Raw genomic sequence first — 26,604 nt, 5'->3', positions numbered from 1 at the left:
CCCTGTGCCCAACCTGGCCTTGAACACTGCCAGGGATGGGGCAGCCACAGCTCCTCTGGGCACCCTGTGTCGGTGCCACACCACAAATTGTACCATTACCTGACCCTATTATCATCACTTTGTGTCTAATATTGTCAAAGGAGGACACCACAGGAGGTTGTGGCCGCCCTGGCTCACCACTGCCGATGGAGTCGGAGCTGCTGGGGCTGTGCTGCCTGGGGAGCAGGTCGCTGCCCGCCTTGCGCGGCTCGGCCTCGCTGCACCGCCTCTTCCAGTAGTTGAGCTCCTCCCGGTCGGCCTCCTGGCAGCGCCGCAGCACGGCCATGGAGCGCCGCGTCTTCTCCACCATCTCCATGATGCAGTTCAGTGCCTGAAGGAGGAACGAGGGCTCAGTCTGGCTCACAGGGTCATCTCCTCAATTTCTCACTGGAGGCTCCATCCCAGGAAGATGTCATTGTCTGGAGTGATGCTCCAATCTTCCCTCCCCACCGTCCACCTTCTTGTGGTGGCCTGTTCCTCCACGAGCCTCTCAGAAAGCCCAGATATGGTATCAACAACAAGAAAACCACAAATTGGAGCAGGTGGATCACTGGGTTGCTGCATCCCACAAAGCTTCCCACATCTCCTGCCTGTTCCTTACGTGATCGAGATGCTTCCACTCATCAGCCCACTCTCTCTCCGTCAAGCGGTGGTCCACCAGCTCGTCCTGGTATCCTCCATTCAAACCTTCAAGAAACCACAGCCACAAGAGTGATCAGATGGACCAAGTGCTTTCAGTACTAGAGAGGGGAGGTGGCCCTAAGCGATAACAAAGAACAGTATTTCCAGCTACATATAGCTGAGACTGTAAAACACATCTCAAGGAGGTGGCTCTACAGGGGCAGTTCCCCACTGGTGCTTTTATCCTTATCTGTGTCACCATCTCTGAAGTGCTACAATCCACTCACAGCTCTGGATCTGATCTGCTTGTGAGCTGTCTCCCTTATAAACCCACAGGAGCTCAGAGCTTGTGCCCTGTTGGAAACACAGCACGTACCTCCCACACCCCCCTGGGGAGACACGGGCTGCAGGGCCAGGCTCTGGTTTCCTGCTTCAGTGATCTCAGGGAAGTTACTTTCTACCTCCCTGCCCGCTCCTTATCCTTCTACCTCCTTACCCTCAGTGACTCCAGCCTTTACATGTGTACAAGGAAATACAGCCTCAATCTTCCCACTTTAACCTTCCATGCTCTGAATCCCCTTCAAAATCTCTGCTGAGGACATGGCCACATTACACAGCTTTGGGTGCAAGTGGCCAAGCAGGGACTGATGCCAAAGCTCAGCTCCTGGACCTCACAGCTCCTACAACTAAAAGCCCTGCAGGCTTTCTCACCCAGAGCGCCGTGCCTGTCTCGGATCTCTCTGTGCTCCAGCATCTTGCTGGGGTCCCTGTAGAGGTGGGAGGTTGCGATGTCTTCCAAGGTGTAGTGCTGGAGGGGCGGTGGGGTGGGGTGGAACTGCCCCCCGGGGTTCATCAGGGGGATGGTGAGGGCCGGGCTGTGCCGGGGCGCAGGGCTGATGGTGCACACCCGCTTGGCCGGAGGGTCTGTCGGCAGCGGGTCCCTCTCAAAGCTGCTGTCGTCCCTTCTGCAACCACACCAGCAGAGAGAGGTGTTTGTTAGCACCACACGAATGCACTTGGAAAGGGAAAGATGCAGATTTCAAACCAGCAGAGCTGGGGCAGCGATGATTTTAGTGTGTGGGGGGAAAGGCAGGGAGCTAAACCAAGCACACTCAGTTTAGGAACAAATCCACAGGATGACCCTGTCAAAGAACAAGGTCAAGATGCCCGAGTGCTGTGATTCATCTTTCTGAGCATGACCACATTAACATTTCACAGTTTTGGTAAAACTGAGGCATGCTCCACATCATTACATAACAAATTCTGACTTGGAATAAGAAGTGCTGAAAACAAACTGCATCCTCCCAAGAGAGTGCCTCTGTGAGCTGCCCGAGGAGGGCGAGCTCAGCTCCCTCTGGGACAGAACCGGCCTGAAAGAGGATCCCAACCTGAATTCACAGTGCAGGAAGAACGATCACTGATGTCTCATTAACAGCCAGAACAGTTGCTGAGAGTGGTAAAACCCTTTGCTTTAGCCCTGAATGATGTTAAAGCTTTGACAGCAGCAAAGCTGAACCAAGTCACGACTTCAAGAGGGTGGCAGCACACCAAGTGCTGTGTTTACCTGTCTGGACTGTGCCTCTTCCCATTCCCGTTCACCTCGATGAGCAGCTCGGAGGAGTCAGCGGGGGACGTGGTGTTTGTGTTCAGCAGGATGTGCTCGTGCTGCGCCAGGTACTGGGAGGGTGTCTGCTTGGCAGCGCGGGCACAGTGCAGCAGCTCTCTCTGCAGCAGCGGGAGGTTGGCCTGGAAAACAAGTGGGGTCTGCTCTACCCAGGCAGCTCCAGCTGCTCACAGGTTTGCTCTGCACACCTCAGAGCAGTAGCACTGGGTTAATGCATCCCACTGAGCTTCAACCCCTCTGCTGTGCTCTTGGGAGACTCCCACCCTGCAGCCCTGATCCAGCTGTGGGGCAGCAGCACAAGAGGGACCTGGAGCTGTTGGAGAGAGTGCAGAGGAGGCCATGGAGATGCTGTGAGGGCTGGAGCAGCTCTGCTCTGGAGCCAGGCTGAGAGAGCTGGGCTGGGTCAGCCTGGAGAAGAGAAGGCTCCTGAAGGGGAGACCTTAGAGCAGCTCCAGGGCCTAAAGGGGCTGCAGGAAACCTGGAGAGGGGCTTGGGACAAGGGCCTGTAGGGACAGGCCAAGGGGAATGGCTTTAACCTGCCAGAGGGGAGACTGAGATGAGCTCTTAGGCAGAAGCTCTTCCCTGTGAGGGTGCTGAGGCGCTGGCACAGGGTGCCCAGAGAAGCTGTGGCTGCCCCATCCCTGGCAGTGTTCAAGGGCAGGTTGGACACAGGGGCTTGGAGCAAGCTGCTCTAGTGGAAGGGGTCCCTGCCCGTGGCAGGGGTTGGAACTGGATAAGCTTTAAGGTCCCTTCCAATACAAACCAGGATGGGGTTCTATTAACACCTAGAGCCTGTGGCCCCAACTCAGGATCCTCCAGCTCCTGGTGTCTGCACTAGGATTTATCTGTATTTCCTCAAGAGCTGAGGATGGCCTGACACCGATGCACCCAAACCCCAAGTGTCACGGGAAGTGCTCTGTGCTTCCAGCATCCAGCCACCCCCAGACAGGCTCCATGTGCCAACACTTCAAACATTCTAGATCTGAACATCTGCAAATAAGATTATAGGATCAGAAGCTCCTGATGGAGCTTGGTTTGTCCCCTTTATCCCTAACATACAAGCAGACATATGTGGCACTTGCTACAAAGTCAGCTTTCCACAAGCCCGTCCCGCACGGCCACTGTTCGGTCTGTGCAGTCTGTCTTGGACTGGAACTAAATGGCTGTGGTGCTTGAAGGAGGAGCTTTCCCAGCACAACACACTGCCAAGCACAGAGCCTAACTCATGGAGCACCAGCAAAGCCCCACCAGCTCCCTGTCACCTTCAGAAAGGGGATCACAAAGGGCCGGAGGGGGAAGTTGGTCGCCTCTTGCAGCTTGCAGTGAAATTCCTCGATCGTCACCGTTGAGTTCTGAGGAAACAAATTAAGAAATGAAATGACAATTTGCTCTAATTTTTAGACACGGGGGAAACGGCTCCAAATGAACAGAACTGGAAGAGAGACTGCATCTGCCACTCCAGGACTGACAGCTTCCATCGGATTCTGCCCAACAGCCAAAAAGACTCAGGCCAATGGAGCAGGATTGCTGCACCAGGCAAGGGGTGAGCGCTGCCTGGCCCAGTATCCTCCCAGCTCCTGGGCTGGGAGCAGAGCCTGGGTCTGGGAAGCAGCAGGACCCAGCTGGTAGCTCCCGCAGGGATCCAGGCAGTGATTCCAGCTGCTCAGAGTTGCACCCTTCCTCTCCTCCTTCCTCCTGCTCAGCTCACCTCGCCTAACCTACCCACCAGCCATGAGGTTTCCATCACCCTGCTCCGGCAGCACATCCCCTGGGGCTGTGCAAGCTGCCTGCTCCCTGGGACAAGCAGCATTTGATAACCTGTATGTACAAAGTTCAGCCCTGCAGCAATCACCATAATCAGTGGTGAGATGACAGTCACAGGAACCTGGGCAGCTTAACATTTCCATTTCCAAAAGGGTGAGCTAAGGTACTACCCTGCACCCATGGAAATGCATACTCCTTCCTGCAGCAACAGCATTTTGCATACAGTGTTCAAACCCTGGCACTGCTCAAGGCCAGGTTGGACACAGGGGCTTGGAGCAAGCTGCTCTAATGGAAGGTGTCCCTGCCCGTGGCAGGGGTTGGAACTGGATGAACTTTAAGGTCCCTTCCAACTCAAACTATTTTGTGACTCCATGAAACACTGAAATCCCCCAAGGCTATGAACAGACTCATGGTTGCTCTGCCCATGCCAAACAGCAGAGCTGGTCCTGGGATCAGCCATATGGGCCCAGCCATGGTGCTGTGCTCCAGGGTCTCAGTCGCAGGTCTGTGCTTGCACAGCATTTCTACCAGGTAGCCTGTATACCTGCAAATACTTGACACAATTGTGCAGCGAGACTTGTTCATTTGGTTTTTGAAGGATGTTTTCAGGCGTCCATAGCTGCTAAGAGGCATGAGGGCACACACACACCATGTTTGCACTGCCACCCACCCCAGCTCTTGCAAATGCGAGCATGGGAATGCAAAAGAAGGGCAGAAGATGCACAAGTTACTGACCAAGCCCTTTGCTATAGCTGCACCCTCAGACTGTCACAGGCATGGATGTGTCTGGAAGAACCAATACCTTTGGTAACACACATATGCAATCCCACAAAGCAGCAGCTGCTCACCAGGAGCCCAGACCTCTGATTTTGCAACCGCGGCCCTCCCATGCTCTGCAGACTTTGGCAATGGTTCACTCTGCTGAGCCAGTGGGCTTGGGTTAAGACATGGCAGGAGCAGCCCATAAAGAGGAAAAGAGCCCATTAAATACATCACGGCTTATCAACAAATTACATCTCTGAAGTGTCCTAACAAGTCTCTACACACCTGGGAGCAGAGTAGGATTCCCAGCTCTCTGGAGTGAGTCCCTGCTAGCGACAGCACCCTGCCCTTCCCATTACTGCTGGCTCCCTTGCTGAGCAAAGCAGTGTTGAGCTGCCACACTGAGCTCAGGCCAGCACTAAGTAGTGGCTGGAACTGGTTTTTCATTGTATGGAAGCAGATGAGAGTTAAACTGATCTGTGGCTGGGGTCAGGCAATTAACACCTGCACAGGCAAGAAAACACTTCTCCAGCTACAGACTCTTCTGAACTGGGTGAACAGTTTCATTTATAGAAGAAATGGAAAGCCCAGCATGGCCTGTGACACCAGAGCCGCGGCCTTTAGAGGAAGGCTTTGTCCCAGTCCATCCAGAATTCCTTAAGTCTAGCTGCACACAAGCTGATGCCAAAGCCACCGGACAAAAAGCTTTTTGAAACCCACCAAAGCCAAGAGAGGAAGAAGTCAGCAAGTTTACCAGAACGCATAAACACTGCAGAGCCTTGCTCAGCCAACAGCTCTGCCTGTAAACATGCAGACACACAGCATTGTGTAACATGGGTACACGCTGGCTGCCAGGATCCCATCCCAAAGTGTTCTCCAAGATCAAGGCAGCCTAAGCTGGGATGTGAGGCTTACCACTAGCGCCAGGACCAGGGTCCGGACCTTCTCCCCGATCTCTGGTGAGATGTCATTGCCGAACTGCTGCAGGGTAGTGAGGAAGCGCTTCAGCTTGCTGAGCTGCCGGGCACCACATGTGGCTGGGAGCTGCTGGTTCGTCAGCGAGGAAGAGGAGGAGGAGGAAGGACCGTTGCTAAACCTCTGGGGTGGGGATGGAGCCCCGTTCAGGGTCGGTGGCGAATGGTTTATTCCGTTGGGCACTGAAAATAGGAGAGAGAAGCGATATTTGGTGTTTAAGAGGATCCAGGAGCCTGCTGCTGCTGGCTAATTGCTGCTAGCAAACAGGGCAAGAGCCAGAAAAGGGGCTATGGGCAGAGCAGAGCCTGCACACTGTGCTGGAGGGCACCCAGCGTGGAGCTGGTCACCAATAACATGCGTGCCTTATCTCCTCAAGTTTCCCCTGGGCTCACAGGGATGCTCTTGCAGCTCCCAGCACATGAGAACCACACACCCAGCCAAGGCACTGGGTTGGAAGGGACCTCCAAGCCCATCCAGCTCCAACCCCTGCCACAGGCAGGGACCCCTTCCACTAGAGCAGCTTGCTCCAAGCCCCTGTGTCCAACCTGCCCTTGAACACTGCCAGGGATGGGGCAGCCACAGCTTCTCTAGGCACCCTGTGCCAGCGCCTCAGCACCCTCACAGGGAGGAATCTTTTCCTGATATCCAATCTAAACCTCCCGAGTTTCCTCAGGTGTGATTTACACAGTCACCTCCCTGGCATTTCTCTCCTCTGCTCAGCGAGCTTTATGCCCAGGACCATCAAAAACCAACAGAATCAGCGCTCAGCAGAGCAGGCACACCACTGCTTGCATGTGAGGCAGCCTGAGGGGACACAGGGTCAGCCCTCAGCAGGAATCACTGACCAGGGTTTCCTGGCCTTTGTCAGGCAGAAAGTGACACCAGACATCCCAACCATCCCTCCCAGCCCCAGCCTCTACAGTAAGTCACCAGTTCTCATTACAGCCAGGGGCTCACTAGCAGAACCTGCAGCTCAGGTGCCTCCTCTTTACCCCAAGAGGACCAACAGTATCCTGCCCATTGCTCCCACTGCACCTCCCTAGGGATTTACAGGGGGTTTCACAAGCAGGGTTGTTTTTCCCAACCTGGTCCCATTTGCAGCACTGCTTTCTGTAAGTGGAGGGCATGTCGAAACAGACTGAGGGTTGGAAGTTTGGGAACTCAGCAAGGGATCAGAATCAATTGTTGACATCCCCACACTGCTGTTGTGCAATCTAGAGCCCTGTCTGAAGAACAGCTGTGCACTGGGGCCCCAACACAGCATAAACCAGAGTCTGAGAGGGGGAAAAGTACATCATCAGAAATACAGTTCTAGCTGATCCACAGGGTTATCCTTAAAGGCCAGACCTGAATCCCTTATGGATGTAAGTGCTGAAGGCCACAAGCCATATAAACCATTTCAAATGATGGCGTTCAGAGAAGCACTGCAGCCACCCAGCAGAGCCCCTTGCATGCAGAGCATGCAGTGATGGAGCAATAACTTGCCAAAAGAGATGTGAAAACCATCACTGCAGCTTTGTGGGGTTCACACCAAATCCTTGTGACCCAGGGAGGGGTTTTTGGAGCAGGCAGCAGGAGGGCCCTAACAGTTAAACCGCTCTGGGGCACACCAGGGTTGGAGGCTGGAAAGGCTCCACACACCTGGACCTGCTGTGGTGAGCACAGAGGGAAGCCAGGAAGATTTAACCAGAGTCAGTTAAGATGCAAGGGAAAGATAAGGCTGAAGAGACCATCAAAGGTGGTTCCTGCTAACCAAAGGGTGACATGCTCTTTGGGGGCATAACAAAGACGTGGCCTTTTGCAGACAGAGAGATGATGAAATGAAGGCAAAGGCCAGGATTGAGAGAATGGGGGTACAAAGGCAAAGCAAACTCATGCCTTTTGTTATGGAACAACACAACCTCAGAAACTGCTGTCCACATCAACTTCCCCAAGGCAGCAAAGGGAAAGAGATGTCCTGCAGAGATGGCATGTACCTGCAGGGTCAGCTACCATGGAGCACAGAGCTGTGTGAAGGGCAAAGCTTCCGTGAATTACTCAGAACACTTATTTCACAATAGAATTGATATAAATAGGGGGAAAGCTGCCCAGAGAAAGCTTTGCTCAAACAGCAAATGTTGAGAGAGGGGATTCTCCTGCTCCGCTGTGCTCTGGGGAGACCCCCCCCTGCAGCCCTGATCCAGCTCTGGGGCAGCAGCACAAGAGGGACCTGGAGCTGCTGGAGCAAGGCCAGAGGAGGCCATGGAGATGCTGCAAGGGCTGGAGCAGCTCTGCTCTGGAGCCAGGCTGAGAGAGCTGGGCTGGGTCAGCCTGGAGAAGAGAAGGCTCCTGAAGGGGAGACCTGACAGCAGCTCCAGTGCCTGAAGGGGCTGCAGGAAACCTGGAGAGGGGCTTGGGACAAGGGCCTGTAGGGACAGGCCAAGGGGAATGGCTTTAACCTGCCAGAGGGGAGACTGAGATGAGCTCCTAGGCAGAAGCTCTTCCCTGTGAGGGTGCTGAGGCGCTGGCACAGGGTGCCCAGAGAAGCTGTGGCTGCCCCATCCCTGGCAGTGTTCAAGGGCAGGTTGGACACAGGGGCTTGGAGCAAGCTGCTCTAGTGGAAGGGGTCCCTGCCGTGCCAGGGCTTGGAGCTAGATAAGCTTTAAGATCCCTTCTGATACAAACCAGGCTGGGATTCTATGAACAGCTCTCCTGTGACTGAGGCTCTTCACCCACTTCTCTGTTCCACTTCCTCTTATTGTTTCACATGAAAGACCCGGCAGAGCAATGGGCTCTATTTATAGCTGGGAGAAGGGGGGCTGTGGAATCCACCGGGGCCAGGGGGCTGCAGCTCCTCAGGAGAGGCTGCCCTGGGTGGCAGTGGTGGCTGTTGATGACCTCCAGAGCAGAACACGCTGGGTTAGGGCTACCGTTAGACACAGCCCTGTAAGCACTCTGTGTCTGGGGCTCATCCTGCCTGGCCTGACCTCCCTGTGAGCGCCATTACCGCAGGGCAACCAGCAGTTATCTGCTCCTGCACAGCACCGGGACCTGCTCCCCACAGAGCTGGGCTGGGGCCTCCATTTCCAGGTGAGAAGACAGTGCTGAAGCAATGAGGTGGGGTACCCGGAGCAGTGGGGTTACCGGTTTGGGGAGAGGGGGATGCTAACCTCCTGGGAACATAAGTCATCGCCTAGGGTTACTCTGTCAAACTCTGTCTTGGATCCTCAACAGGCTTTTGCTGCTTCTCCCTTTTGTTAGTGATCCACAAGCAGACAGGGCCTTCCTCCAGCATGTTCTTCCTCACCTGCCCCAGCCATGGGCAGGGTAGGACACGCACCCACTGACTCTGACCAAGACCCTTTCATGCAACTGAGAAGTAAAGGAGCAAGAATGAACTTCACCACAGGCTGCATCTCTCATCAGTCTTGGAAAGAGGCAATTAAGTCGTGTGCAATCAGCAGATTCAGGCTCCTTGGCCCTGACCAGTGTGCCAAGCAACCTCGTTGGGAAAATTAATTCCTGTCACTTTGCTAATGGTCTTTTTCTGCCTGAGCAAAAGGAGAGCCATTAAAAACCCCTCAGCACACAGAGATGGGGATGTGTCTGGCGGGATAACCCAGTGATTAGTGCTACTGCCAGCACCACGCAATACATTAGTGTGTGTCCTGATGGAGCTGGATTGTAAACCTCCAAAATCCCCTGCCAGCATCAAACTGCGAGATACCCCAGGCACCATCATGGACAGCAGAGCAATGCAGAACCAGCTAGGGAGATGCTCAGTGCAGGGCAAAAGGGGCAAGGAGAGCATGGAAAATACGTATGATGTGCCACGTGCAGGGTTCAGATAACTCCATGCCCAACAAAGAAAAGCAGCTTTTCTTCAGAATGGTGCTTTTTAACAGACATTAAATGGCTTAAATGTTGGCTAAGGGAGGAAAAAAGGACTCTTCTAGGCTCTAAGAAAAGGCCACGTGTCCATCCCATCCAGAGAGTCACCTCTGAGCCAGAAGTAAGAGACTGCTGCAGATGGGCAGGACCAGGATTGACTGTGGCTTAATAGGCAAGATTATAAAGAGAAGATGGAGCAAAGAAAATCTGGATGGAGAGAAAGGAATTTCTGAGGCTGGGAAATTAAAAAAAAAAAAAAGGAAAACTTTCTAATCTCAGCTGCAGAAACGCTGCCTGCAAAGTGAGATAGAGCAGAGTGGGAATTAACTCCTCCAAAAGATAGAGTGAAAAGCCCAGCTCTTGGCTCGCTTGAAGCCTGCCTGATAAAAGACTTCAATTTCTTAAGGAATTTATGGTGGAAATCAAGGCTGCACTTGCAAAGAGAAGGACTCAAGGCAGCACTGGGAGCAAGGTAGGAGCAGGCAGGGGGTAAGGGGGATTACAGACCCTGTCATACATCCTGCATATGGAGCAGAACAGCAGAAAAGCCCCAGTCCCCCCTTCTTACAGCCACGCAGCATGGCTGAGACATCCTCACTGAGACTGACCCCCCTGACAAGCAGAGCCTTCCCTCCTGGCTAGTTGGTCCCTGGGGAAAGCAGCATTACTGGGATCTTACGTGCAGTCGGCGTGAAGGACACGGGCCGGGGGCCGCCGGGGTTCACGGGGGGCAGCGGTGGCATGTTGGGAGGAGAGGACCTGGACTGTATCTTCACTTCCACGGGCGATCCGGGCATCACTGGCACCCTCTTCTCACCAGCAACTGTATGAAGAGAAGGTGGTAACGCTTAGGGCCAGCCGGGGACAAGCATTTCCCCGCCCAGCACTCGCAGCACCGCTGCAAGGGTGAGGAGGAGAAGCAGGGGGAGGTCACACCAGGCTCCAATGCTGCTCTGCATGGCCCCGAGTCACCATAGGGAAGGGGCAGAGCATGGCCCCAGGCCTGGGGACAGGCACTGGAGTGCAACACGTGTCCAGAGGTGCTGCAGGCAGGCTCAGGATGCCTGTGTTCACCATCCCAGTCTCCTGACTGCATCTTCTCACTCCTCATGCCTGAAGATGCTGCCTCAAAGTCTTCCTGCCTGATTGCTTTGCCCCCATTTAAGATTCCCCCAACACTCCCCATGCCCGCATGCACCTCACCAGCACAGGGAACTGAGGTTTCACCTCCAGCCCCGCTCCTCAAGCAGCAAAACCATGCTCTGAAGCAGCCGCTGTGACAAACAGCTCCCCGATGAGTTTGACAAGTTTGCTTTTAACCAAAAAGCTCAAAATTGAAGGCTCCTGCACCTCTTCTCCCTCACACCAGCGTGGTCCCTGTGCCAGCATTCATCAGCCTTGCATGCACCCTGTGTCCATGCTGCCTGCCTTGGAGATGGTCTCTCCAGAGGGACTGCAACCCCTATCAGACCCATGAACAATCTGGCCATACTCCTGGCTCCAGCAACTAAATCAGCCTCAGAAGGTGTTCTTGAAGGAAAAGCAGAGAAAAGGAGGAAATACGTTGCTTGGAGCAACCTGCTCTAGTGGAAGCTGTCCCTGCCTGTGGCAGTGGGGTGGAACTGGAGGAGCTTTGAGGTCCTTTCCAACCAAAACTAGTTGGGGATCAGATGTGGCTCATGCTCTTCTCTGCAAGCTCGGCTGTAGGCAGGCCAAGGAGAGCACCACATCGCTCCCTGCCCGCTGCTGGCCCATTCCCACCAACACCACAACACACTGCCACCTGCCTCATTTGATCTTCTTCACCCCCTTCCTATGAAACCCTCCTCCCCAGGCATCTATGTCCAAGCTGATATTGCCATGTGTTGTGGTTTAAGCCCGGGTGGTAACCCAGAACCATGCAGCTGCTCGCTCACTCCCCCCCATCTTCCTCCCCCTGCTCCTGAAGGGATGGGGAGGAGAATGGAAAGAATGTAGCTCCCACGGGTTGAGATAAGAGCAGCCCAGTAACTAAGGTATAACACAAATCACTGCTGCTGCCACCGATAATAATAACGATAAGGGAAATAACAAGGGGAGAGGATACAACCGCTCACCACCCACCGACCGATACCCAGCCCTACCTGAGCAGTGATCTCGCCTTTCTGGGAAACTGCCCCCAGTTCATATACTGGGCATGACGTGCTGGGTATGGAATACCCCTTTGGTCAGTTTGGGTCAGGTATCCTGTCTCTGCTTCCTCCCGGCTTCCCCTCCTCCCTGGCAGAGCATGAGGCTCACAAAGTCCTTGGTCAGACTAAACATCACTGAGCAGCAACTAAAACCATCGGTGTTATCAGCGCTGCTCCCAGGCTGAAAGTCAAAAGCACAGCACTGCACCAGCTACTAAGAAGGAGAAAAAATGACTGCTACTGCTGAACCCAGGACACCATGCCATAGATAGAGCGTGAAACCCATCCTTAAGGTTTCTCCTCTTTCCTCCTAAAATGCTTCCAGGGCACATTAAGGAAGCAGAACTGATCTGGTTGATTTACAGGGATAAGGGGAAATCACATGGAATTTATAGCTCCAAAATAAAAGCAGCTACTGCACGAAACACCAACCCAAGGTCCACGAGAAGCCAACGCCTTCTATTCCAAGCTCCCACCCTGACAGACAAGAAGCAAACAGGATCAGTAAATTTAAAAGCTTCTTGCAAGGACCTGGGGCATCTAAAACCACAGATAAAAACCATCTCTCTGAAACTCCTCATTTTTAGCCTAAACACGTGCATTTAATGAGAATCATGTGAACAAACCAGACTGCAAACAAGGACTTGAGTCAGCCTTGAGTTGACCTGGGGCTAAAAACAAGACGGTGAGGTGGTCCCTGGGGAGACGCTGCCTCCCCAGTCTCCTTCTTCCACATTTCACTGCTCAGCAATATTTACTGCCTCACCAACGGCAACATTTCAGTGCTGCCTCCAGACGCTCGGAGAGGATGCTGAGATGCTCCTCAAAAGGCCTGCGAGTCTCTCCACTGTATTAGTTACCCGAGATCATGCTGAAGAGTCAAATGCCATGACAGATTTTTAGATAATGCTCCAAGAAGAGTAATTCTTGTCAATGACTGAATACTCCAAGTGTCAGAGCAGGACAGCTGCCTAAACTGGAAACATTGGGTTGTCTTCTTTCCAAGCCTTACCTGGAGCTGGAAACATCTCCAAATGTTGGGCTGTTTTTCAAGCAATGTCTGTAAGACACAGATTGAACCTGCTTATGGCACAACCCAAATGTCAAACCTGCAGAGGCACATGCTCAACTCTGCACCCAGGACCTGCCAGGGCTCACCAGGCAGAGAAGCAGGAGCCAGTGGAAGAGCTGCCTTCCCACCCCTGAACATGCTGGAGCTTCACATGGGAAGGTGATACACCTGGAATAAAACAAAACCTGACCACAGAGATGCTTCAGTCTTGGATGGAAGCAAGGATTTCATCTTCTCCCAAAGCCGATGAAGCCTGAAGACCAGGTTTCCCATTGATGGGAGTTATGGATTTCAGGTGCTGCAAAGCTGCTCTCTGGGTGAGGGCAGCTGCAGGTATGTACCAGTTTATGTTGCATGCCCTATATACTTGTGTATCCCATTTAAGGAGCCCAGGTGTGCAAGAGCCTAGAAAGCCCCAAAGCTTTGAATACACCCGAAACCCTTCTCCCCACTGCTCTCCAGTGACACAGTGAAAGGCCCCGGTTTGATTTGACTCGCTGTGTTGACTGTTGATACGCATTGCATTTCCTTTGCTGCTCCAGTTCCCATCCTAGCATAACAAATTAAAGAGCAGCATATGTCAAGATGAAGTGCAGCTGATGATTCTGCTTTCTGGAGAGGAGAAAGAGCCAAGTGAGACAACAGCACAGCACAGCAGGAGAAAAACAGGGGTCTCCACTGGTCCTTGGAAAGATCGCACTCCTGCTGTCCCCAGGGACTGTGGTTCTCCAACCACAGCAGTTTCAGAGGGGGCAGGTTCAACAGCCACTCAAGACACATTTCATCCTATTTCTTGTCTTTAAAGAAATCTTTCTCCTGTGGTTGTTGGTACAAAGGGAGTGTTGCTGCGACAGGTAACGTCTGAGGAGCCACTAGCATTTACTCGCATTGTAAACTGTATAAAGAAGGTGCTTCACTGATCTCTCCATGCCTGTGGGTTTGAGAAAAGGGAAAAAGGCACAAGAAAAAAACTAGTGACAAGTTTGGGAGTACCTCAAGTACCTGGAATATAAATTAGTCCTTAAATGCCTTTGGGAATTAGAGAACATCCCTGGCAGTGTTCAAGGCCAGGTTGGACACAGGGGCTTGCAGCAACCTGCTCTAGGGGAAGGTGTCCCTGCCCGTGGCAGGGATTGGAACTGGAAGAGCTTTAAGGTCCCTTCCAACACAAACCAGTCTGGGATTCTATGAAATAAAAGCATTTCATGAGGAAAATTGGATGTTACCTTCTCCCAGAAAGCAAGGTAAGGAAGGGAAGAGAGCCAGGAATAGCCCCCGGGGCAGACACAAACTGTCTCCTCCCATCTGCTCCCTAACTTCAAAATATAGTTCCAACAGATGGTAGAATAACACCAGGATGGGAGATTTCCATTCAGTAACAAAAGACCCTAAACCTGCCTCACACCTGACTGGGGCCACAGCTCCCAGGTTACGTCTCCCATATGCATGGTCACATTTCAGAGGTGATGGGCAGTTACAAAGTGAACATGAATGCAGATAACTTCAAGCCATACTTCACACAGGTGGAGGATTCCTCAAGATTCACCGCTGTGAGGGTTAGGGTGGAAGGAGGAACCTGCCTGGCCTGGGAGCAGTTTTATACATCCCATTGATGAAGCAGCTGCAGAGTCAGAACTGCTCCCACAAACCTATTTGCCAGGCAAGCACTCTGGCTTTCTATAGACATCAGAACATGAAACATATGGGAAGAAGTGAAAGGAAACCACACTGAATGTGAGACAGCACTGCACAACCAACAGGTAAGCACAGGGGGGATTGCTCTTCCCTTCTGCAGTTTGTAGGACAAAGAGAGGAGACTCAAAAACCAGCCATGGACAACAAGGCTCTGACCCAAACTGAGTCTGCGAACCAACAGTTTTGGGTTGAGTTGATGTCTGTTGAACAGAAGACTGTGCACAAGGGCTGGCCCAGTGATTCAGAGGCTCAGCACTGAAAGCAGGGAGCTGTTTCCTGCAGAAAGAAGAGGTTTAATCAGAGCAGATGTTTTCAACTTCCATCTAGAACAGGCAGATTACGCTCATAACCTATAAAGCCACTTCTCACCTCAGAAAGTGAAGAGCCCAACATTCCTACCTGCCTCTGGAGAGCAAGGGACTGGAGAATCATCCCAGTAGCAGCAGCCAAGGTTAAATTTAACAGAAGAAATTCTGGATCTGAGCCTGTTCTGGAGCCAGTGGACACAGACACTACCAAAGGGATCCAGTCCACCCCAAAGCATTCATTAAAGCAAGGGAGATAAGCCACACTCCAGACACATCTCTCTTTCCACTGGCCCCACCACCTCAGATGACACTGGGCCTAGAGGCATGAATTATAGATCCCCTACAGTCAGGAAAACGAACCCTTCCCACAAACAGCCCATGGAACCAGATGCTTCCTCCCCCAACACTCACATGGGTATGTCTCTGGTTTAAGGTAAAGCAACACAAAGCTTCTCCAAATAGAATCATAGAAGGGTTTGGGTTGGAAGAGACCTCAAGATCACGCAGTTCCAACCCCCTGCCATGGGCAGGGACACCTCACACTAAACCATGCCACCCAAGGCTCTGTCTAACCTGGCCTTAAACATTGCCAGGGATGGGGCAGCCACAGCTTCTCTGGGCACCCTGTGCCAGCGCCTCAGCACCCTCACAGGAAGAGCTTCTTCCTTATATCTAACCTGAACTTCCCCTGTTTCAGTTCAAACCCATCACCCCTTGTCCTTTCGCTACAGTCCCTGATGAAGAGTCCCTTTCTTGCATCCTTGTAGCCCTCTTCAGACACTGGAAACTGCTGAGGTCTCCATGCAGCTTCTCTTCTCCAGGCTGCCAAGCCCCAACTTTCTCAGCCTGTCTCCATACGGGAGGTGCTCCAGCCCCCGATCACCCTCATGGCCTCCTCCAGACTTGCTCCAACAGCTTCCTTCTTATGTTGAGGACACCAGAACCGCACACAGATAGAGACCACTTGAAAGAGGGAACCAAAGGGAGGCACCAAACCTCGGTGCCCTCTCCAGCGGCAGCACCCTGCCTGCAGCCCAGTGCTAAGCTAACCAGCTCTATGCACCAGCCCGAGGAAGGAGCCAGGGAAGTGGCCCCAGCCCCACACGCTGCGATGGACCCTCTGTAGTTGGCTGCCGCCGTGGGGCTCCCTGGTGCTAGTCTGAATGCACATGAGAGGCAGCAGCAGCGTAACCTCCCAGCTCATGTAAATAGGGTGAGATGAAATATGGTTCAGCACCTCCCCAGCTTCGGCGAATGTTTATTTTGAATAACATGCTTATCTGCTCCAACTGCTCACCATCTGTTTTCAATCTCCACCAAGCTAATATTTTTCACATTTAGGAACTGAGAAATGGGAAGAATTGCATTTAAATGTTATTAACATCTTTCCTCCGCTCTAAGGTTGCCTCTCCCTCCCCTTGATGGCTCTAAGCCATCTGTAGAGCACCTTTGCAGTTCTCCAAGGCATGCAGATGAGAGGTTATCTACATGCAAAACAAGAGGATCGTTACTCAGGCTTCCAGAAGACACCATTTACTGCTATGCCGCTGCAATCCCTCCATCACCTGCTTCCAGACAACATCCTTCAAGCTCAAACTGGAATCACATCATGGAGGAAAGAGCCAATATTTTATCTTTTTGCAGCATCACTGCATCAAAAAGCGATAGGAGGGGGAAGACTGAAGATAAGCATCGGAAACAAGGCAGCCAATACAGCAGGATTAGGAATAAAAGGGTGATTGGGTTAGTCCCAGTTTGGTGGAGGAGGATTAAGAGTTTTGCAGTCAAGGTTACTTCTGTACCAATACTGACATTTATTTGCATGCAGGGTGGCTTCCAAAGGTCTCCCTTTGCTCGAGCCAATAAATGACAATTTACAGCCAGAACTGGGAGATATGAGTGAGGCAAACAGGTCAGCAGCAAATGCTGGTCCTTCTCCATCCTCCTCCTCCACACCAAAGCAGGGAGCTGGCCAAGATGGTACTATAGCATCTGTTGCAGTGGGTAACTTATGTTCCTGCACAGATATTTCCTCCACCAAATGCGATCTGCCTATTTTTACCCTGTTCAGCTTGGGTTTATAGCACATCCAGGCTCCTGAGCTGCAAGATGCTGTGGGAGGGGAGAGGACTCGGCACCTCGCAGGAGAGCCTCGCGTCACACAGGAGGGAGCTGCTGAGCCTGGGATAGGCATTTTATACATCAAAAATAAACCCGTGTATCTCCATTGCCATCTAGTCCTCTCCCACACACAGCTGTTTCACTTTAAATCTCAATTCAATGCGAAACTTGGATAGAAGAACTTGAAAGAGCAAAGTATGTTATCGTGCACAGGCAGTCCCGAAAGCAGTTAATAAGGGAAATAAGATTAATAATTTATCCCTGAAGCAGACTGCAGATCCTTATCCCTCCTGCCCTTCAGTGAGTTTCAGAAAACCCTATTAATGTGCCTGGCTCTACAGACTCGTCAGCAGCACAGGCTGGACTCCACAGCAGTTCTCTTCTGCTGTGTTCCCACCCAGGCAAGATGGCTGCAGCTCCGGCTCTGCCCTCACCATGGCCACATCGGATCCATCAGCACAAACCCACCTGCACAGCATCCCTGCTGCCTCAGCTCTGGTTTCCTCTTGGTCTATGGGTTCATACCAGGGCCAGCGGTGCAAACACATGGATACAGGATCTAGCTCCCAAACTATCACATCCAATAGCCCCCAGGGTAGGGTGTACATCAACCCCTCAAACTCTGGTCACCTTGCTTCTACAAGAACACAGACCACTTTGTGGTACCCCCCATTCTCCTTGTCTTTTCCATGAAGAAGCAAGGGAATAGTTACTCAGACCATGAAAGCTTCCCTAAAAACCATTTACACACTGTGGGGCAGCCACCTGGGAGCTGTTGCTGTTCTTACCAATATACCACAGCAATTCCCTTCCCACACTGCTAGTGCCCATGCAAATACACTTGAATGACTCAAGTTCATTTCTTCATGTCAATGCCAACAGCTTCTGCTCATCCATTGTCCCAAAGGGATGCAGTGGCAGTGTTGGGGAGACCATCATGTCACAGGGCAGGGAATCCTCCTCATCCTCACCTGGAAACCTCCTCATAGAATCAGACTGGTTTGCGTTGGAAGGTACCTTAAAGCTCCTCCAGTTCCAACCCCTGCCACGGGCAGGGACACCTTCCACTAGAGCAGTTTGCTAAAGGCCCTATCCAATTCATATGATTAGTTACTGCTAATGTATTCTGGTAATTTTTCATTAGCTCATTGTTCCAGTTAAAGTTACAGAATAAAGATTTATCTTGTTCTTTAATCATCCACTCCTATCACAATATGAAGCAATATTTACTCCTCCACGCTATTTACTTCTTAGGCTAAAGCCCTCTGAATGAAAAATGAAAGCGGTTACGGACATCAAACAGGCAATTATCACAATCAGGGAAAAATGAGTATTTCAAAGTCCCAGCCTGCTGTGCTGCTCTCCAAATCCTCCGGCTCCAACTGTAACCATGGTGGCAGGAGCAAACTTTCCAGATGGGAACATCTGTCTCTCATTTGCCACAGGGAAGAAAACACCAGGAAGACGAACGGCTCCTGAGGCCGTCGGAGCCCAGACACAACATGGACAAAAGGGATGGACCACTTAGATGGAGACTTGGAGCAGCAGCTCGGCCATCAAAGATTACTGGTTTTCAATAATTATTTGGGGGGTTCTACATACAAACGTTATGCTAGGAAAAAAGAGCTTGAGTTTCACTTACAGTAAATGCGATGTATAGTGAAAGCAAGAATTGAGATAACCATGCTGGTATGAATGTCCCTTAGTGACAGGCCAAGGGGAATGGCTTTAACCTGCCAGGAATGGGGCAGCCACAGCTTCTTTGGGCACCCTGTGCCAGCGCCTCAGCACCCTCACAGGGAAGAGCTTCTGCCTAAGAGCTCATCTCAGTCTCCCCCCCGGTCAGGTTAAAGCCATTCCCCTTGGCCTGTCCCTACAGGCCCTTGTACCAGGCCCCTCTCCAGGTTTCCTGAAGCCCCTTTAGGCCCTGGAGCTGCTCTAAGTTCTCCCCTTCAGGAGCCTTCTCTTCTCCAGGCTGACCCAGCCCAGGTCTCTCAGCCTGGCTCCAGAGCAGAGCTGCTCCAGCCCTTGCAGCATCCTCATTTTAAATCAGCGTTGTGCTAAACCCTGCTGAGGTATAAAAAAGAGTAATTTCTTACCAAACCCCTCTAGGTTTTACAGAACAACTGAGCATGGCAATTCTAGGAGTGGAAATCATCTTCTTCCTGCTTATGCTAAATGATGTAAACAAAGCTCCAGCTTTTACAGGTGTAAAACTCTGGGTGACCCAAATGAGGATAACACAGGGAGCCAAGCTCTAACTTCTGAAAGCGGTCTCCACCTTCACAAAGGCTTTGGGGCAGGCTGTAGGATGTGATTTTATCTACACTCCTCAATCCTTTCAAACCTTGCATTGCTGGCCATTGAACAAGCACCTCCACCCTTCTCCTGCCCTCCAGATGAAACACATTCACACCGGGCTCCAGTTTGTTACCTCCCTCTCCAGCCCAGCAGCATCAGTGGGAGAGCCCAGGGAGCCGTGTTTAACTGGCAGCCTCTTGTTGCTAACGAGCTCTGAGGGGCTCCCCACAGCTCCTAATGGTCAGCAGAAATGCACTCACTGATGCAGATGGGCTCCAGGGCAGCAGAGATGCTGGAGCAGGCTCCTAGGAACAACCCAGGCCACCAGCGCAGCTCCCCATGAAGCACTGGCATGGGGCCACTGCTGCAGCCCCCACTGGGCTCCTCTAGTCACAGCTGTGGGTCTGGAGAGCCTTTGGGGGCTATAGGGTTGTCTCACCCAGGGAAAGTGTTCCTGGAGGGGTCTGGTTGCTCTGCAGCTTCTCTGCAGCATGTTCTGCATAAGAGCCTCTCACATCGATGCTGCAATTAGGTGTCTGAGCAGGCACATCATCATCAGTGCTTAAAATCCATCAGGAAGTCCTCAACAGGAGAGAGTTAAGCCACAGATTCAGCTGACCACCACCCGACCAGGTCCATTTGAGAGCCTGGGACCCCTGCCTCCTCTGCTGCCCTTCCTCATTCTTTAATAAGGGCTCAGAAAAGGGGAACCTGCAGAAAGCCCATCAGCAGCACTGTTCTGCTGCCAGTAAGGCCACAGCTACACTGATGCAGCCCCCTTCTCCCTGTGCTGTGCTGCTCCAAAGAAGCCAGGCAAGTGCTGTGGGTCCAGCATCCCCAGGGAAACCACTCTTCCAACTCAAGCACCTTCCCAGGGGATTTTTATTGGGTCCTGAAGCTTCCATGCTGCGAGTCTGGCTCATTCCTGGAAGCTGGGAGCAGTAAACAAGTGACGGTCTATTCTGAGATACCAGGGCAGTGACCCTTCTTTTTCACTGCCTGGTATTTTATATCCCACCTCTTGGTTTCAGTAGGAAAAATAAAGTTGTGGAAGAGGAGGGAATTTTCTAGCCAGTTCTGTATGAATCTAGCAGATGTCAGAAGGATGCTGTTTCTGGGTCAGTGCAGCAAGTCCCTTTGCTCAACAGCTTCCCACCACACACAGAAACATACAGCCCACATAGGGCAGAGCCATCCCAGAGCATCTCAGAAGTTCATACAACACAAGATAAAAGGGGAATAGCCTGAAAATCATTAAATGAGGAAATAGCCTCATTTAAAATAAGAGCATGGATTCAAAACCACCACAAATGCTCCATCCCTGTCAGTGTTGAAGGCCAGGCTGGACAGAGCCTTGGGTGGCATGGTCTAGTGTTAAGCATCCCTGGCCATGGCAGGGGGGTGGAAACAGATGATCTTAAAGTCCTTTCCAACTCAAACCATTCTATGATTCCTCTTAAAATCACCCAGTAATTGAAGATTTAAGAACTTGAAACCTGGTTACTAAAGATGTACAGGAGGAGGATTAAGTTAGAAGATTTACACCAACAATCTAAGAATACATCCCTCTCTCACTCCTCCATCTTCCTAAGCCCTGCTGCTTGACAATTTGGTTCCCACCACTATAGATCAACCTAAAAAAGCCACCACTGACCTCAAAAAACCAGCCAGCACTGAGAAAATGTGGATTTCTTATAGCATCATGAACAGCAGTGAGCGTGCGGGGATCTGAAGCTAATGGGAACTGGTGCTGCAGACATGGTGTCTAAGGGGTGAGGGTATCCAGCGAGTAGAAAATAGCCCAACTGAGTAACACAGGAACTGAGGTTGTAAAAATCAATGCATACAAGATAGGCTCAAAGCACCAGCACCAGCAGCCCAAGCACTAGCACCAGTAACTGCTAAATAATGGCTCTTTACAAAGCAAAGCTATTTCTTAAAGAAGGGAGAAGATCTAAAGGCAGAAAAGCACATTTAATCCCTAACAATCACTTTGACCACAGAGAGGCACAAAGAATACCAAGGACACCCAAAGCTATTACTAAAAGCTTAAATTAAACTAGGAAAAAAAAAACCAAACCCAAAGTGTTTGTTAAGCACAGAGTAGGTTCAAGTCCCAACCATCTGGAGAAGGAAGCAGTCCAGAAGCTCGTAGTCAAAGGGCTACTTTAGATGAAAACAATGGTCCTTTCTGCTAAAACCAAAACAAATTCAAAATCCACCCCCAAACAAAGCACTAGCCAAGTTCTACCACATACCCAAAATGAAGTAAGCAAGGAAGGAGACAGAAAACAGCCCCCCTTGGGGCCCTGAAGTCATACCATTTGCTCTCTTTTCCAAACATAAAGCAGAGTCCAGCAGGGAGTCTCCCTTCTCCAGATGGAAGCTGAAGAGCAGGAGCTCACCCACCAGCAGCCAGCTCCAGGGCTAAAGTTCCACCAGACTTTATCCAAGAAATCAAGGAGGCACATGGAAAAGAGGAACTTGGAAAGTCTTTTTCATCCCCATTACTTACAACTTCCTACAAGCGCCCAAGTCCGAACCGAGGACCACAAGCATCCCTCACCCCATGGTGGCTTTACTACTGCAGCCCTTGCACTGATGCTGGCAATGCTGCGCCACCACCCATCTTTCTGCCCTGATGATGTCCCTAAGGTAGCCAAGACTCACTCATCACACCACAAATCAAGCTGGCACTTTAGAGATCATACTTCATCTACTTGGGTGCTAAGTACATTAACTGCTGCCCAGCTAATAGTCACTCCTGATCAATGACACACATCGAGCCCTGCCAAGATGACAATTCTGCTGCTTAAAAATCCTCACATCACAACACAAACTGCTCCTCCCCTTTGCCCCACACATGAGGAAAACCTTCCACTATCCCACAGAGCTGGAAACACAGGAACAATGCATCTAAGGATGGGGTTTATAGGTGTTCAGAAGCCTGATGATGTAGATGGACACCTACATACCTGTAGGAGCTGTCACAAGCAGAGCACCTCCTGCAGAGCCCAGGCATGGAGAGATGGGGGTGCACAGAAGAGCCATTAAAGCTCACTACTTCTTGGTCTCTTCAGGGAACAACCCTAGCAGAGATAGATGCACAGCAGTAACTGCCTCTGCTGTGCCTCCTTCCACTCATTCTAATGGGCAGCAGAGGTGGAGATTTTCCATGGATAACTTCTGGCGGTTCAGTGATGCACAGGGACCATCAGGGACCATAGAGTGAAGGTGTTGGCTCAGCTGCTGATGCGTTTGCTTTCAAAGCATCGTGCAACACAGCACAGAAAAGACTTTCCAACCAACTCATTCTTAGGGTTGTCCTAACCTAGTTACTAGCAACCTGCACCAGCCTACTCACCATCAGCTGGAGCGTAAGGGAAAGACAATGTTAAGCAAGAAGCACAACCACCAGGACTACAAGCCCAGGAAATACAGCCCACACCACAAACAGCAAAATACCCACCAGCAAAGCCTCAGGTTTGTTTTAAGCTGCTGTTTTCCTCCTGGTCAAAGGAAAGCCTGTGACACAGTGCCTATAAATTACCTGTAGTGCTGCAGCAGTGAGCAGAGCCCCATCTGTGCCTGGGCACAGGTGAGACCTCACTAGCGTGTAAGTGCAGGCTGCCTTTCAATTACACTCACCAGCCCATTAGGCAAATGAGCTTTGCATACAAGAGGATAGCTGGGAAGTCAAGAAATAGGCCCTGAAGTAAAATATGTTTTCTGACCTACATGTCCCTGGGAAGATGTGGACAGTGATTTTGCTGTTCTGTCCAGGGCTATGTGAGATGTTCATGTCTTCAGCTTTCTGCTCTTCGCACTGGTGTGCTATTGAGGATGGTCTCTCCACCATGCAGAACTGAAGGCAGCCAATGACATCAGCATACCCTGCATCCCACCTCTCAGAAACACACTCATTCATCAGCAACTGTAGCAACAGGACAAGGAGAAATGGGTTTAAACTTAAACAGGGAAAGTTCAGGTTAGATATAAGGCAGAAGTTGCTCCCTGTGAGGGTGCTGAGGCGCTGGCACAGGGTGCCCAGAGAAGCTGTGGCTGCCCCATCCCTGGCAGTGCTCAAGGCCAGGTTGGACACAGGGGCTTGGAGCAAGCTGCTCTAGTGGAAGGTGTCCCTGCCCATGGGAGGGGGTTGAAGCTGGATGAGCTTTAAGGTCCCTTCCAACACAAACCAGGCTGGGATTCAATGATTTGCAGGTTCTGCCTTGCAGTAGGCTTGATGGAAGATTAAAGTACTACTGGCTCCAGAGAATTGATTCCATGAAACTGATTCCATGGGGTTTCAATAAATAAACCGCTCACCTACAGCATGATCCCCAGCACCCCAAGGCGGCGCAGCAGCGCATGCTGCCCGGGGGTATGGGATTACACTGGTGTCCCGTGTTACCCAGGACATTCGTGTGGACTAAACAGTTCTGCTCAGGTGATCCTCAAGAATTAAGTCTGCCTGCACGTCCCTGTTCTTTTCCCCTGGTGAGTGTATGCAAAACAGAGACAACCCAGCTCCTCTCCCAGGATCCAGATGGCACTTGCAAACCTTGTCTGTGTATCAAATGTTGTTTTTTAGATCAAGTGTCCCTGGTTGACAACACAGAACTTCATGATGCTATCTTTAGAGAGGCTTCTCTGCAAAGAAACACCCTTGGAGCATACGTTACAAGGAATATGCTAATGTGGCAGGGTGTTTTCAGCACACACAAATGGATCTTGTTTCTCGGAGCTCAGATACCCCTGAACAAGCTGAGCCTGGCTGAAGATGAAGGGTCACCCCGCTACCCTTTGAGCACCAAGTCCCTACAGAAAAGACGCGCCAATGAGTTAAGGTTGTAGAGAAAGTTTAATGTAGACCATGGGAGAGATGCAGGGTGAGCTCACAGCAAAGTCCACTCACACACCAGAACCATGCTCACCAAAAAACCCTACTCAATGAGTGAGAGTAGCTGATAACAGCCAAATCCAAGACTTTCCATTCCTCATTTCTCCTACTGTTTTAAAGATTCCTACCCTACTTTCTTGTTCATCCAAATGCAAGGGGCTGATAATAAACCAATGGTTTTCATCCTCAAGGTCTTCATTTCCTCCTCCAGATTTCACGTCAAGATAAAGGAGCACAGGCAAAGTAACTTTTTTTGTTTGAGCAGTCCCTTAATAAAGCACAAAACTTCGAGTTTCACACATTCCTGTTGTTCCTCAACAAAAAAATTCGTAGGAATTGTTCGAAGTAACACCATCACCCCCAAGAACCCCACACCCTGAGTCGTTTCCTGTGCTCCTCAGCTCCAAGAACACGACTCATTACCTGCATGATTACCTACAACCCTAATCCTAACCTCCGACCTGTACACACTCCCACCAAGCAGCAAACCGGGATTACAGAAGCCAGGGGAAGACAAAGGTGGGTGCAGAACCAGCAAAGGTCACGCTGCTGCTCATGCCCAGGATCTGGAGGTGATGCCACCGGCAGCGAGGTGGCGGAAATAACCCCTGCCTGCTGCTGAAAAGAACATTGCGGAACAGTGACATCAGGTAAAGCAGCTTCTCCTGAAAAAAGAAAGTGATCCAGGAGGTAGCTCCTTCCATATTGCAGGCGCGCACAGTAAACACCATATGGCCTGTTAATTTAATTAGGGAGAAGAAACCCCCTAAGTTTGAGATTTGACTTTGAAGGGTTCAAAACAAGGATGAAGAAAATCGCTCCAGCTACTCGATCAGGCTGTGTTGCTAGCTTCATCCACCCTGCTGACCTGCTTTAGCTGCACAGGACCTCTGAGGGGATGGGCTCGAAGTCTACAACCAGATGTGCCCAACCTGCATCATTTCAGGGTGGTCCACCCCGGGCAGGCAAGCCAGGACAGGTCTGTACCAGGAAGTGCAGTGAGTAACCAGAGTACTTCAGCTAAACCCATCTCCTGAGACACCAACCAGGATTTCTGTCGTAATCCTTCTCACAAACTACACTGGTGGGTTCCACCCATCAAGGCAGGATGCTCCTCAAGGTGGAGGTCAACCTGACAAATGCCGAAGAACCAGAGCTGAGACACAAAGTCTCAGGTAAAGTCCATTCCATTTGTATTCATAACCTTGAGGTAAATCAGCCAAGCCCCAGCCATTCCCGAAGACACACTACAGCACCTACCTCCAGAGCAGGAACAGGGGCTCTTTGACCAGTGGAGCTCTGTTAACCGAACAAAAGGTCATTCTCTGTTTTGAATGCGTTTTCCATGTCCTGCTCCGAGAAGAGAAGAGCACACCTGGGAGCTTTCCTAGCTGGAGGTTTACATACATGTATCTGTGCCACAACAGGAGAATGTGGCACTGGTGTCTTGCTGGAGCACCCTCCTCGGTGCTCACCCTCCAGCGCTGCCCGTGCATCACTGGCAGGGAACAAGACAGATCCCATGGAAATGGCTGCTGGGACACCACCAAGAATGCAAAGACACAAAATCTACTGGTTACCTATGAACAAGCCTCAACAGCTGAGGCTTACGGGGCTTTTTGATGGGTTTTTCATCTTCAAGCAGCCTGCGCAGGCCGAGGCAGGAGCATGCAATGCCTTGGTCATGGTGCTTGGAGCACCATCATCCCCCAGCAAGCTGCTCTGTCAGGAGCCACCACCACAAACCTCACCAGCTACAACACTGCAGCATAACCAAACTCCTTTTGGGGGGCCCACTGTGTCATAAGGGAAACCCAGTGTTTCTCCACAGAAGTATACATCTCGACCAGCCAACAGAGCTCTGTCATTTAAGCTGTTGGGATAGAAGCACAAAGAAAAGCTATGCCTGCTGCCTCCAGCGCAGAGACAAGCTGCCGCTCCCCCCATGGCACAAAGCAGGTCAGGGCAGTGTGGACTGGTCCCGTTGCCACAGGACATGACCCACCTCAGTAGAGATGCTCTGTGCTCTGCAGAACAGGTTCCTGTTCAAATCCTAGGTAGGGCAGCAGGAAATGCCCCCCTCCTGTCTCCTAACTGCAGCACATCTCCCCTTGAGGCAAACCCACTCTGCCAGAAGAGATTTGGGGGTCTCCTGCAAGCTGCTGCCCTGCTGATGAATTGTACCAGGAGAAAAAAAACCGTGCTCCTAGAAGGTTGTAACCACAGCCGGTGGGTAGTTTCTCTTTGGCTCCTCTCAATATAACTGACCACACTCACAAATTAGCAACCCACTTATTCAATTACTGTTCCCTTTTCTCCCCAGACCCAGGTCGGGATCGTGTATCCCATTAACCAGTGCTGCAGCAATAGCTCAGAGCCCA

The 26,604-nt window shown here is 51.3% G+C and overlaps 1 protein-coding gene across 8 annotated transcripts in view; it reads right to left on the bottom strand.

Moving 5' to 3' along the window:
• The window catches only part of CBFA2T2 (CBFA2/RUNX1 partner transcriptional co-repressor 2), a 59,337-nt gene that overhangs the window by 5,463 nt on the left and 27,270 nt on the right, over positions 1-26,604 (bottom strand). For 6 of the 8 annotated variants that reach the window (XM_062604044.1, XM_062604046.1, XM_062604045.1 and 3 more), the window contains exons 2-8: positions 10,335-10,478; positions 5,726-5,967; positions 3,547-3,636; positions 2,225-2,406; positions 1,372-1,625; positions 641-726; positions 178-370 (exon numbers count right to left, since the gene is read on the bottom strand). In XM_062604044.1, coding sequence (XP_062460028.1) covers positions 178-370; positions 641-726; positions 1,372-1,625; positions 2,225-2,406; positions 3,547-3,636; positions 5,726-5,967; positions 10,335-10,478 — 1,191 coding nt within the window. Of the gene's footprint in view, positions 1-177; positions 371-640; positions 727-1,371; positions 1,626-2,224; positions 2,407-3,546; positions 3,637-5,725; positions 5,968-10,334; positions 10,479-24,351; positions 24,481-26,228; positions 26,580-26,604 lie in introns of those variants that run through there. The other 2 variants (XM_062604051.1, XM_062604050.1) reach the window with 2 other exon arrangements.

This window comes from Pezoporus occidentalis, unplaced genomic scaffold, assembly GCF_034315485.1.
Source record: "Pezoporus occidentalis ecotype Australia unplaced genomic scaffold, CSIRO_AGI_Poc_V1 ctg83, whole genome shotgun sequence".
NCBI classification, from domain to species: Eukaryota; Metazoa; Chordata; class Aves; order Psittaciformes; family Psittacidae; genus Pezoporus; species Pezoporus occidentalis.
The sequence above is the reverse complement of the archived record's forward strand: the minus strand, read 5'-3'. Positions and strand labels throughout refer to the sequence as shown.